Source organism: Lynx canadensis, chromosome C1, assembly GCF_007474595.2.
Source record: "Lynx canadensis isolate LIC74 chromosome C1, mLynCan4.pri.v2, whole genome shotgun sequence".
NCBI classification, from domain to species: Eukaryota; Metazoa; Chordata; class Mammalia; order Carnivora; family Felidae; genus Lynx; species Lynx canadensis.
Window position 1 is genome coordinate 116,257,551 of NC_044310.1, and position 13,126 is coordinate 116,270,676.

The following is a 13,126-nucleotide window of genomic DNA, read 5'->3' on the forward strand; positions in this document are numbered from 1 at the left end:
TGGGACTGCAGGTTAACTTGAGACGTGTTTCCTTGTTGGGCTTTTCCCTGGTAGAGAGCCTGGACAGGATGTGGGTGGAAGGAAGAGATGTCTTACCTCCTCCTCCCCCCGTTTGTTTATATTCTATTTTCTGCATCTTTTAATATAACGTGTTTTTTTTTTTTTAAGAATGTTTTTGTATAATTCTGTTGCTGTATGAAGTTTTGCTGGTGTTTTTGTTGGTTTAGAAAATTCCCAGGGGGTACAGGGAGAAAGGCACATATTTATTTACCTGGGTCACTAAAAATATCTCTGCAAGGGTACACAGGAAACTGGTGACATTATTTGCTGTTAGGGAAACTAGGTGGCTGGGGGGCAGGAGTGGGAGGGAGGTTTTATACTTTTGTACCTTGTGAATTTGGGACTATGTGAAAGCAGAGATGGAGAAAATGCTTGAGAGTATCAGTTACTTTTTTCTTTTTAATTTTTTTAATGTTTATTTACTTTTGACAGAGAAACAGAGCATGAGCAGGGGAGGGGCAGAGAGAGGGGGAGACACAGAATCCGAAGCAGGCTCCAGGCTCTGAGCTGTCAGCACAGAGCCCGATGCGGGGCTCGAACTCACAGACCGAGAGATCATGACCTGAGCCGAAGTCGGACACTCAACCGACTGAGCCACCCAGGCGCCCCCCCCCCCCCTTTTTTTTTAAGTTAAGGAGAAAAAGAGTAGAGAGGACCCAATCTGCTTAACGCTTAGGGACTAACAGTGTCTTTCATTCTGTGGGTTTTGTACATAGGAGTTTGTGACCTACTTTTGAGTATCTTAAGCCTTTATTGCATAATTACCCTCAAGAAGCATATACTTTTATTTGTTGGAAATCCTATACAATTCTTAGGGCAGGGGAGCTTTTTATATATAATACGTATTTTAAAAATTGTAGAGAGGCTGAAATGAACAGAATCATTCCTCTCCCAGCAATGGAGACCGCATTCTCTTGCCTGTTACTTCCCAGCTGAGCATGATGTCTGACCTCCTTTCCCTGAGTGAGAACAGAACTAGGCCACGCTTGTAATCACAAGGGTTTGAAGGTGGGGAGAGGAAACTAAGTGGCCATGTGGCCTTAGAAATTTACTTACCTCTACTTTTCCTCAGTTTCTTCATCTGTAAAATAGGGATGCTAATACCTACTTTTTACAGTTGGTTGCAGAGTTAAAGGCAGTCCATATACATCATCTGGCATTGAACTTGACACCTCAAGTAGAGGCTTCAAAGTTGTGTGATCATTATCATTATTGGTTAGTGTCCGTTGATTTTAGGCCCTCGGAGGAGTAAAGGATAGGAGATTGTTGTCACTGAGAAGGAAAGATAGATGTTTGGGGGAGGGCAGAGTGCATCTGATATCTGCGGGTGTGTAACAAACCACTGCAGACCTGTGGCTTACAGCAACAACGAGATGTTACCTCTTAGAATCTGTGGTTTGGCTGGGTGGTTTTTTGCTTGTCTCCTCAGACTTGTGTAGCTGCAGTCAGATGATGACTGAAATGGCTAAGCGGTCCCTGACGGACTCACTCCCACGTATGGCGGCTGCTTCTGACCGTCGGCTGGAGCGTGCTGCTTGCCTTCCACGTGGCCTCTCAGGTTCCAGGAGCTTCCTCCCAGCATGGCGGGCCCTGGGCAGCATTCTAAGGGTGGGCGGCAGCACTTGCCTCTCAAATCTCTGCTTCCTTTTGCAGCGGCTGGTTCCCCACTGGCCAAAGCAAGTCACAGGGCCAACCCCAGAGTCACTGTGGGAGAGAACTTAGGCCCCACCTTGATGAGGGAAGAGAAGCAAAGAATTTGTGGCCATTTTTAATCCACCACAAGCCCAGTCTTGTTTGATTTGCTTCTTGGGCTGATATTGGACAGAGAAAAGAAAAGGTTCTGTTTGTCCAGTTTTCCTGTATCACTGATGCCTCCTTTATAAAGCTCAACATAGCTGATTAAGGAGCTGTGGTTATTTTGTTTGGCTTAAAAATTGGAATAAAGGGTAATAGACACTTTTATGTATTTGAAGGTCCTTCTTATGAAGGAGGGACCAGTTCCACGGTGTGGAAGTGATGGAGAGCGGCTGTCTCCTCCGCCGTGTGAAGCAGGGTCTTCTCGAGGGCCATCCTGCCCCCAGCACCATGCATGTAGAAGATGGGTAATCAGTCATGTGTCAGGGACTTTGAAGGAGGGTCTTCCTCACTGAATGACTCGACTTGAATGATTACTGCCGGTGTCAGAAGTCTCTGATTCTAGAACTCAGAAAGTGCATTGTGCTGTTTTTTTGTTTTTGTTTTTTAAATGTTTGTTTATTCTTGAGAGAGACAGAGCATGAGCAGGGGAGGGGCAGAGTGAGAGGGAGACACAGAATCCGAAGCAGGGTCCAGGCTCCGAGCTGTCAGCACAGAGCCCAACATGGGGCTCGAACCCACGAGCCATGAGAACATGACTTGAGCTGAAGTCGGACACTTAACCGACTGAGCCACTCAGGCAGGCGCCCCATTGCATTGTGCTTTTTATACCGAGCGTAGGGACGGATGAGGTGATGTCAGAAAGGAAAAGAATCTCTGTGCTCAGACTGGAAGAATTATTCTGTGCAGAATTTTAATTTTACTTGATTTATTTGCCTGCTAGAACCCCTGCGAGCTGGGACTTACTGCTGATGTGCGGAACAGTTCTCGTTCCTGCAGCGTCAGGGAGGTGCTGCATCTGGAAGACAGGTTTTCTGTGGCTCTTGTTAGGTTGGAAGGCAAGGAGAAATTGCATAAGAAATAAATGTGTACAGTTGCTGCAGCAGCTATAGATTCACTGTTCAACTTGTTCAGTCTGATGAAAACAGTGTTAGTGTAACTTTTCTCGAATCATGTGTTTTGCCCTCAAACATGATTTTGAGATCTCCTGATTTTATAACAAACACCAGGTCCAAATGGTGCTGTTGTCAGCTGAGGATACTGTCCGTAAGTGATCAGAATTGAGCCTGTTCCCTCTTCTTCTGTCCCTGTCCCCCCACCCCCATCACTCCCTTTTCTTTCTTGGAGGGAGGATGACGAGGCAGGGATGACTGCTCACCCTGTTGTAAAGCTCCTGAGCAAGAAGTTTGATGGAGATGCTGTCTTTGGTTCCCATTACCAGGCCAGCCACTTTGGTCAGTGGTCTTTCTATGGCGCCCACCCCATTTCCGGCAGTGGGTTTTTTAGAAAACTCAGAGTAAGGCAGTAAGAGTAAGCTACGGTACCTCCAGTGATTCACACGCAGACTGGGGTTAAGTTTTTGGTGGGAAGCAAAATTTAAGCCATGAATAAATATGCTAGCTGAAGCAGAAGACTGCTTTCCTGACTGGTGCGTTTACAAGCTGGAAAATTGTGAAAACTGTCAACCTACCAACTGTGTAGCTCATTGGCTCTTTGCTTTGGGTTTCCATGTTCTTCCTGATAAAAATAATAATGATGTTATTCTGATATGGTTGCCAAACGTTCATGCTTCTCACTCCACTTGTGATTGTAAATGATTCTGCAGCGTGAATTGCTTTGTCTGTGGTTTAATGTTTCAAAACATTTGAATGTTACGTTATCTGTGCTGATTTGTCTCTCTCTTTTGCTTTTCAGAATGGACTGCTGAATTATGAAGAATTTCAGACCCAAGAGTAGAACCTCGCTCTGCCACTCACTCCTTTATCTCCTGCTAGTTATTTAAATTGGACTTTTAATATCCTACCAGCTGCTCTTCAGACACACATGGTGCATTGTTGCCATTCCCCGGATTGCATCTTTGAAACACAGGCTCTTAGTAACCCTCAGCGAACAAAGAGGCAACCTCCCGGGTACGTTTACTGGGAGGGTGTCACCCTGACTGCCCTCTAGCTTCTGCTGGATCTGGATTTGAATTCCACCATGGAGCCTCGCATGGAGTCCTGCCTGGCACAGGTGTTGCAGAAGGATGTGGGGAAACGACTGCAGGTTGGCCAAGAACTTATAGACTATTTCTCAGACAAACAGAAGTCTGCTGACCTTGAGCATGACCAGACCATGTTAGATAAACTTGTGGATGGGCTCGCTACCTCTTGGGTGAACTCTAGCAATTACAAGGTAAGTCGTGCTCCGGGAGGCACTTGTATAGGTGGCCGGGCTGCCTTGGTGGGTCCGAATTGGTCCTTAGGAGAAAGGATTCCTCTGGGAGAGATGAGCAGGATTCTTTGGCCTCCAGTAGGACACTCTGGTTGTGGCTTTTGGACATTTCATTCTGAAGCAAGTAGAGTTTACTCTGATTCTTGTTGGAGATTGAAAGAATCCTTATGCTTTAGCACTTTGAGAGAAGGCCAAGTGAACACGTAAAGAGAGGCTCTTGTGTTGGAAAGTTTACAGGCATTTGCAGCCTTGAAGTTAAAGCGAATGCTGTATCTTGCAGTGAATGGGTCATGAGATGTTGGTGAGTGGCCCTTCAGGAAAAGCAGATGTATTCACTGGTTTCCTGTGAGGGATAGAATTGGCTATAGTACGTGGAACATTTTACCTTCAGGTCATTGTGTTGAAGTTGGCCTAGGTACCTGGCCAGAAATAGTATGGGTTGCCAAGGACTCTTCTGCAGCCTGTATGCAATGACCTGGAGGCGATCCTTCAGCTTCTAAAGATCAAGGTGGGCATGTGCCTTTGGTGGGTAGTGGGTGGAGGCAGGGGTCTGAAGACCCAAATGACCGTTTTACCCATTCAAGGACTGAGCTTTCATGAATAAAGATGGGACTTGAAGCACTGAAGAGATGTCATTCTCTCTACCTGTCCCCTCCCCCTTCCTCTCTCTTTCAGTTTGACCCTTTGGGTCAAGATTGGGGTGGAAGACTGGGGCGTCGGCATGACTCCTAATAAGTGCTGTAAACATTGTGAAGGGAGCCCATGAGAAACAGAATCTCTTGTGCCTTTTTCATTGACCCGGTTTTCTGAGATTGGTTTGGACCTGGAAACTGGTGTTTACAGACTCTTGTTTTCCAAATGCATTAAACCTTGTTCTCCTCTAAGAGTCAGTAGGCTTTATACTCATTAAGGGACCTAGGACCATATTTTACTTACAACTGCACATAAAAGTTATCCTGTCTCTGAAAGGTGAGCTTAACTTCTATTTCATTCACCTATTTATTCATTTAGCTGAAGTTACACGTGCTGCTTATGTGCTCAGCCTTGGTGCTGGATGGTGGGAGTGTTACAGGAGAGGTGTGGAGGGTCTAGTCTAGAGACACCTTATCGGGGCGCCTGGGTGGCGCAGTCGGTTAAGCGTCCGACTTCAGCCAGGTCATGATCTCGCGGTCCGGGAGTTCGAGCCCCGCGTCGGGCTCTGGGCTGATGGCTCAGAGCCTGGAGCCTGTTTCCAATTCTGTGTCTCCCTCTCTCTCTGCCCCTCCCCCGTTCATGCTCTGTCTCTCTCTGTCCCAAAAATAAATAAACGTTGAAAAAAAAAAATTAAAAAAAAAAAAAAGAGAGACACCTTATCTGTGTTTGGATCACAGTTCCGCTGCTTTGTGTGCACATTATGATGCTTTTGGGTGAGAGTAACTGAAGTCTGACTCATTGGCTTAAAGCCACTGTATGGACGTAGGGTGATTTTCTGTAGGAATTTAAGAAGCCTGCAGTAGCTAAAGCAATGTCCAGGGAAGGAGAGTGTCTGCTTGTGTCTCTCTCAGAAGCTCCTCAGCAGACTCTTATACATCAAATTGGCCAGAATGGCTTTGCCTGCCCACCCCAGCATCACTGGAAAGTGGATGGGTGTCCATGATTATTGTCTACCATCATGCTTGACCTCCTGATCTTAAGAGTCCAGCCTCCTTGGAGTGAAGCATGTGGCCATGTGAAGGAGGGGGGATATTTGAGCCCTGTCAGACTCCTGCTCAACAAGTACTGGGTCGGTGAGTGAACAAGCACTCCCTAAGTGTTCAGTTCCATAAAGGCAGACAGTGAAACAGAGATTGGCTCCAACCGCACTATACTGACTGTGCAATAGCAGACTGCTGTTGGTGTACAAAACTCAGGTTTTATATATATTATGGATTGAAGGAGGAAGTTGGGGATGGGACTGGGGTAATATGGCTATTAAATAAGTAGCCCACAGAGTCTGCTGTACTGTGTGAGCTCTTAACCTCTCGGGCTCCGGTTCCCTCATCTACGGTGTTGGGATAACGGAATTATTATAAGCACTAAATGAAGGAGTGTATAAAGTTGTCCCGCTCCTGCCCCATAACAAGCACTCAGACGTTAGCAGTCGGTGTCAAGACTGGATCCTGCCTCCGAGGAGCTCATAGTCTGGCACTGATCAACGAGCAAAGGGTTTTACAGTACAGTAGATTGGGAGCAGTACAGTACAGGTGGGAGACCCACCGGACTGGGTGGGAAGCCAGAAGAACATGGTAACACTGCCTGGAGGAATCCAAGGTGCTTGAAGGTTGGGTAGTTTTTTCAGAATAGCGTCTTCCGGGTCGCAAAAGCGTGAAAGATTAAGACTTGACCTTTCACAAAGGAATTTTTAAGGAAGACAGCTTGGTGGGAAGAAGTCAGCGAGATGACATTTGCTACTGACTTGCATGTAATCATGGACAAATCACTTTACCTGTCTCTGCAGTGCAGGTGTTTGACTAGGTAATCGGGACTCCAAGCTCTAATACCTTATGACTTCATACTGATGGCTTTGTGGTCTGGGCCATGTCATATGGTTCTAACGTTACATGGTAGTGAGCACCCCCTTTCTTTATAAACTGTCTGAGTGTGATGACAGTGCCCTTTGCACACCTGGTGCCCAGAGCTTGGAACACAGTAGGTGCTCAATGAATACTGGTTTCTTGAGTGAACCTGGGAGCTTAGACTGTTCTGCAAGTACTCCTGGGGGCTTTACCAAAATCTGGAAACTTACCTTTTAGACCTCTCCCCCACCCTTTTAAAATTATATCAGGATTTCTCAGAGCCTGATGTGCATTTTCAGTTTTATTTGATATGTTTTTTTTTTAAAAAAATTTAATGTTTATTTATTTTTAAGAGAGAGAGAGAGAGAGAGAGAGACAGAGCACGAGCCGGGGAGGGGCAGAGAGAGAGGGAGACACAGAATCTGAAGCAGGTCCCAGGCTCTAAGCTGGTAGCATAGAGCCTGACATGAGGCTCGAACCCACGGATCATGAGATCATGACCTGAGCTGAGATTGGACCCTTAACTGAGCCATCCAGGTGTCCCTTGACATGTTTTATATATTATGGATTGAAAGGATTCACTTTATGTTAAAATTTTGCAGCTTGGCTTCTTGAATTTTTTTTTTTTTAAGTTAAGGACTAAAAGGATAGGAGAAAAGGGAAACAATTTTAGTCTTTTAAAACAATAGTACTTGAGTATTGTTATTTCTTAAAAGAATTTTTTTTTTAATGTTTATTCTTGAGAGAGAGAGAGAGAGAGAGAGAGATAGACTGTGAGTGGGGGAGGGGCAGAGAGAGAGGGAGACACAGAATCTGAAGCAGGATCCGTGCTCCAAGCTGTCAGCCTAGAGCCCAATGTGGGGCTCGAACTCACGACACTTGAGATCATGCCCTGAACTGAAGTTGGACGCGCAACTGACTGAGCCACCCAGGCGCCCCGGGTATTATTGTTCCTTAACAGAGAATGTAGTTGAATGTCAGCACATTGTCTCACTTAAAAAAATAGTTGGCTGGTGCTTGAATCATTTTACATTTCTTTCCTTTTTTAAAAAAAAAAAATTTTTTTAATGTTTTTATTTATTTTTGAGACAGAGCATGAGCAGGGGAGGGGCAGAGAGAGGGGGAGACACAGAATCTGAAACAGGCTCCAGGCTCTGAGCTGTCAGCACAGAGCCGGACGCGGGGCTTGAACTCACAGAGCGTGAGATCATGACCTGAGCTGAAGTCGGATGCTCAACCCACTGAGCCACCTAGGCTCCCCAGCATTTGATTATTTCTTAAAGTGGTAAGCAAATTTGTATTTGGCATTAATTGCAGTTTAATAGCTGCTATTTATTGCTCAGTTACCGTGTGTCTGGGATGGTACCTATTTAATCTTCGCAGCACCCCTGCAAGGTAGATGGTGGTACCCTGATTTTGTACATGAAGTAACTGAGGTCACCCAGAATTTTGAGGTATAATTTCTACTAGCGATTATGGAACTGGGGCTTCAGTGTAGGTCTCCCTGATTTCCTAGCCTCTGCCCCTCTCATAAGAACACAGCAAATTTTCTTAAAGGCCATGTAGTAAATACTTAAGGCTCTGTGGGCCAAATGGTCTTCTCACAAATATGTAAATAGTTTGGGTCAGTATAGTGTGACAGCAGCCACAGGCAACACGCAGATGAATGGGTATGGCTGTGTTGCGATAAAACTTAATTTAAAAAAAAATTTTTTTTTAACCTTTATTTCTGAGACAGAGAGAGAGAGACAGAGCATGAGTGGGGGAGGGGCAGAGAGAGAGAGGGAGACACAGAATCTGAAACAGGCTCCAGGCTCTGAGCTGTCAGCACAGAACCTGACATGGGGCTCGAACTCACAGACCGAGATCATGACCTGAGCTGAAGTCGGACACTCAACCAACTGAGCCACCCAGGCACCCCCCGATAAAACTTAATTTACAGAAACTGATGGAGGGCCAGTTTGGCCCATGGACCGTAATTTGCCAGCCCCCAAACTAAAGCATCAAGCCCCTACTATGTATAAATGCTTTTTCTTTACTGGTGGGAACCATTCATGATTCATCTGAGGGAAGAGTAAGTTTATGATTGGATGTGATTTTTGGAATGGGGAGAGCATTCTTACAGGTTTGTTTTTGAAGCGCCTTATCTGAATTTTGAGAAAACTTGCCCTTTGTAGCCTTTTCTCACTCAGACTCCTGTTACGATCAGTTTGCATTCTGTTAGCCTATCACTGATCATTTTTTTGTGAGTTGGCCTTGGACTTTCTTTGGTAATAGAAGTCATCCTGGGGATTGAGGAATTGGTTATCCGAATAAGGCCCTCATACATCCAGAACACCAGGGCTACACGGTAGGGTGCTGTTCAACCTGGAAGCATTTACTAAGTGTTCTTTGTTGTCACAGTGACTGTGGGAGGCACAGAAGGAGAGGAGAGACTCTTGTTTGTTTTCTAGATTACTCGGACATTAAAAATAAATCCCCAAACTTTGAATACAGCCACCCTCCTTGATCTGGTCTCTTCCTTTAGTAAAACTTGAAGAACGAGGAAGATGGCGGAGTAGATTTTTGCCCGAACCTCCAGCCACTGTTGAGTTTTCCTTCCCCTTCTCTCTTGTGTAGGTGAGAAGGGATGAAAGGAAAGAGCGATCTGACCCAGAGAGGCTGCCTGGGCTCCGGCAGCTGGGGGGAATGAGGGAGCACGATGCTGTGCACCCCTCCCTGGTGCTGACACCTTCCATTCAGCCGGGCAGCCCCACACACCTTACATTTGCGGGCACCTGCACGTTTAGTGGGCTTGGTGGGGACCACATGCTTTTTGTGAGTACAGTCCCGCAGTCCTTTCTCCACAGTTCCCAAATCCCTGAAGCCCCCAAACGTAGTGATTTTCTTTTGTTGTTTGACCCAAAGTCAACTGACCTGAAACTACGTGCAGTCTTGATTCACCTGCTCAGGGCGTGTTTCACAGTAGAAATACTCATGTTTGATTGTGGGCTGCCCTACATACTGTTTAATATATGTGTGTGTGTGTGTGTGTGTGTGTGTGTGTGTGTGTGTGTGTGTGTATGTATATGTATATACACACACACACACACACACACATATATATATATATTCTCTCCCCACCTTATACATTCTATATATATTTCCTGTCTTGTATGTGTAGCTGTGTGTATTACCTTACCCGTGTAAAACCTGAAAAATTTTGTATTCCAGAGCACCCCTGGCAGCCAGAGTTTTGGATAAGTGATTTGTGGACCTGTATATATTATCGTAGACTAATAATGGTAATCTGTGTTTATGGGACATTTACTGTGTACCAGAAATTGTGTTAAATGTGTATTCATTTTTACCTTCTAGTTACCGTATGAGATAGATACTGTTGATTGCATTCTCCAGATGAGGAGACTGATGCTCAAGGAAGTCAAATCACTTGTTCAAGGTGACAGAGCTAGTAACCAAGGTTTTTGGGACTTGACCCCAGGTGCTTATGCAACAGCGGAAGTTAATTAAGCACTTATGATGTGCCAGATACTGCGGTGGGGGCTGGGTGTCCAGGTGGGGACCATCGGGCTCCGTCTGCACCCAGACCGTGCTACCGGTGCCTGGGCAGTCTTGCTCTAAGTTTGGGACATGCGGACTTCATCCCAGTGCACTCTTGTCTCAAGGCCCATGCCAGACTGCTTTGTATTTGAAATTTTAGGTTCTCTGTTAACCTAGGGCTTCTTTTGTCTCTGCCCTAATGGTCTTTATGGTCTAACTGGGGACCAGGGGTAAGGCAGGTGAGAGGACAATGGACAGTGTAGGATAAGATATTAGGATATCTTAGGAGTGTCTATCATAGGAGTGTCTATAAATGCTGTAGGGTGGAGAAGAAAAGAAATGTTAGGGTTTGCTTAGTTGGAGAGCCCATGATGGTGAGGTAGAATTACACAGGGCTATGAAGAATCAAAAATAACGTGTTTTCTTTCTTCTTTTATAATTAAAAAAAAAATTATTTTGAGAGAGAGAGCACAGTTGGGGAGGGGCAGAGAGAGAGGGAGGGAGAGAATCCCATGGAGGCTCCACACTCAGCATGACCTGTGAGATCATGGCCTGAGCCAGAATGGAGTCAGACGCTGAACCGACTGAGCCACTCAGGCGCCCCTAAAAGAAAGGAACATGTTTCTAGCGTTCAGAGAAGCCTCACTTCCTTTCTTGTTCCTCCTGTCTGGGCAGCACCATCTCTGTAGACCATGGAAGATTTAGTCTTGCCTTAAGCTTCTTTACCTCTGCCCTGGATCAGGTGCCCTTGATAGGCGTGAGGGAAGGAAGGTGTTGACAGGTAAGGGAGATTCCTCTCGTTTCCCTGGCCTCTGTTGCTACAACCTTGGCTTTCATTGAGGTTTTTACTTCCCCCTGTGTGTCCTTGAGGGGAGAGCCAGAAAAGATTATTGGATTCAGATGAAGTGACTTCTGTTTCTTTTTCTGGCAGTCTGCTGGGTGCTGCCATTAAGCCATGCCTCCGTTCAGAGGCTGTTCATTTCTCCCAGAGTTTGTCCCTGCAAGTGTTGTTCATTGGTTGTAAGATCTGCATTTCTTGGGGCTGCCTCCCTCCCTTCTCTCCTTCCTTCCTTCCTTCCTTCCTTCCTTCCTTCCTTCCTTCCTTCCTACCTTCCTTCCTTCCTTCCTTCCTTCCTTCCTTCCTTCCAGCATTTACGTTTTATGAAACATTTATTTAAAAAATCTTCTTAGGGGAGCCTGGGTGACTCGTTGGTTGGCACCTGACTCTTAATTTCAGCTCAGGTTGTGATTCTAGGGTTGTGGGACTGAGCCCTGCGCCCGCTTGATTCCCTTTCAATCTCTCCCTCTGCCCTTCTCTCCCACTTGCGCTCTCTCTCTCTCTCTCTGTCTCTCTCAAAAATAAAAAAAAAGGTATAGTTGGTGCACAATGTTATCTTAATTTCGGGTGCACAACATGGTGATTAAACTTCTCTATATGCTATGCTGTACTCATGACAAGTGTAGCTACACTCTCCTCATACAACACTATTACAACATCATGGATTATATTCCCCATGAATACATTTTATTCCCATGATTTATTCATTCCACTACTGGAAACCTTTACCTCCTACTCCCCTTCACCCATTTTGCTCCCACGCTTCTGGCAGTCATTCATTCATTTATTATTTTTGTTCCAGTGTAATTAACATAGTGTTACATTAGTTTCAGGTGTACAATATAGTGATTCAGCAGTTCATGTATTACTCAGCGCTTACCAAGATAAGTGTACTCTTAATCCTCTTGGGGTATGTTTTAAAAAGACAGATGTCTCGGGGCGCCTGGGTGGCTTCAGGTGGTTAAGCTTCCAACTTCGGCTCAGGTCATGATATCATGGTTCATGAGTTTGAGCCCCACTGACAGCTCAGAACCTGGAACCCTCTTTGGATTTTGTGTCTGTCTCTTTCTCTGCCCCTCCCCTGCTCACACTCTGTCTCTGTCTCTGTCTCTGTCTCAGTCTCTGTCTCTGTCTCTCTCTCAAAAATAAATAATAAACATTAAAACAAAATGAAAAGATAGATGGCTCTGGTGTTGTAAGTAGAAAAGCTATAGTGAGCAGTACTAAGCAAAAGCAGAAACACTAGGAAAAGTTATTTCAAGAAAATTTCGTGGATCGTCAAGTAAAAATGGTACGTTTGATGTATGTAATTAATGCACTTCTTTCAAAATACGTGTTTATATTATATGCAAGAGCATCAGAGTGTGTCGGAAATAATTCAGATTTGAGTGTGAATAGTCTGGATTCCTGTGCTGGCTCTGCAGCTTTGACTTCTGAGCAGGTAACCTCCCTCATGTACACAGCGTCATGTGGATTCAGTGAGCCAGTGTACATAAGGTGCCGGTAGTGATTAGTGTGTAGCATGTGGTCAGTGAAAGGAAGACAGTGCAGACATTATGTAGCTATGGAGAGGAAATATGTAGAAAGTGGACTTGCTCATGGGGCTGAGGTTGCCTACCTTCCCGTAGTCCTTGCCGGCCTTGGATCTTTTGTAGTGAAGAGCTGTGCACTATTGATAACCAAGAGCAGAGCATCAGCTGTTGGAGAAATCCAAGGGTGAGTTTACAGCCTACTGGTGGGGGCGCCTGGGTGGCTCAGTTGGTTAAGTAGCCAGTTCTTGATTCTGGTGCAGGTCATGGTCTCGTGGTTCGTGGGTTCGAGCCCTGTATTGGTCCCTGCGCTCAGTGCGGTCAGAATCCCTCTGCTTGGGACTGTCTCTCTCCCTTACTCTCTGCCCCTCCCCCGCCCGGCTTTCTTGGTCTCTCTCAAAAGAAATAAATAAACATTAAAAAAAAAAAAACCCACAACTTTAAAACCTACCGGTTGAGGACCCCTTTTAGGAGGGTTTAGCAGGGGTGTTTTTATTTTTATTTCTAATACTTTGCCTTGCTAATTTAGAAAGCTAAAATTTAAATAAGGATATGTA

The 13,126-nt window shown here is 45.4% G+C and overlaps 1 protein-coding gene across 1 annotated transcript in view; it reads left to right on the top strand.

The window, feature by feature from the left end:
• The window catches only part of LOC115522035 (CLIP-associating protein 1-like), a 104,496-nt gene that overhangs the window by 32,667 nt on the left and 58,703 nt on the right, over positions 1 to 13,126 (top strand). Inside the window, 1 exon segment of the mRNA XM_030327622.1 lies at positions 3,610 to 4,089. Coding sequence (XP_030183482.1) covers positions 3,895 to 4,089 — 195 coding nt within the window. The 5' untranslated portion in view covers positions 3,610 to 3,894.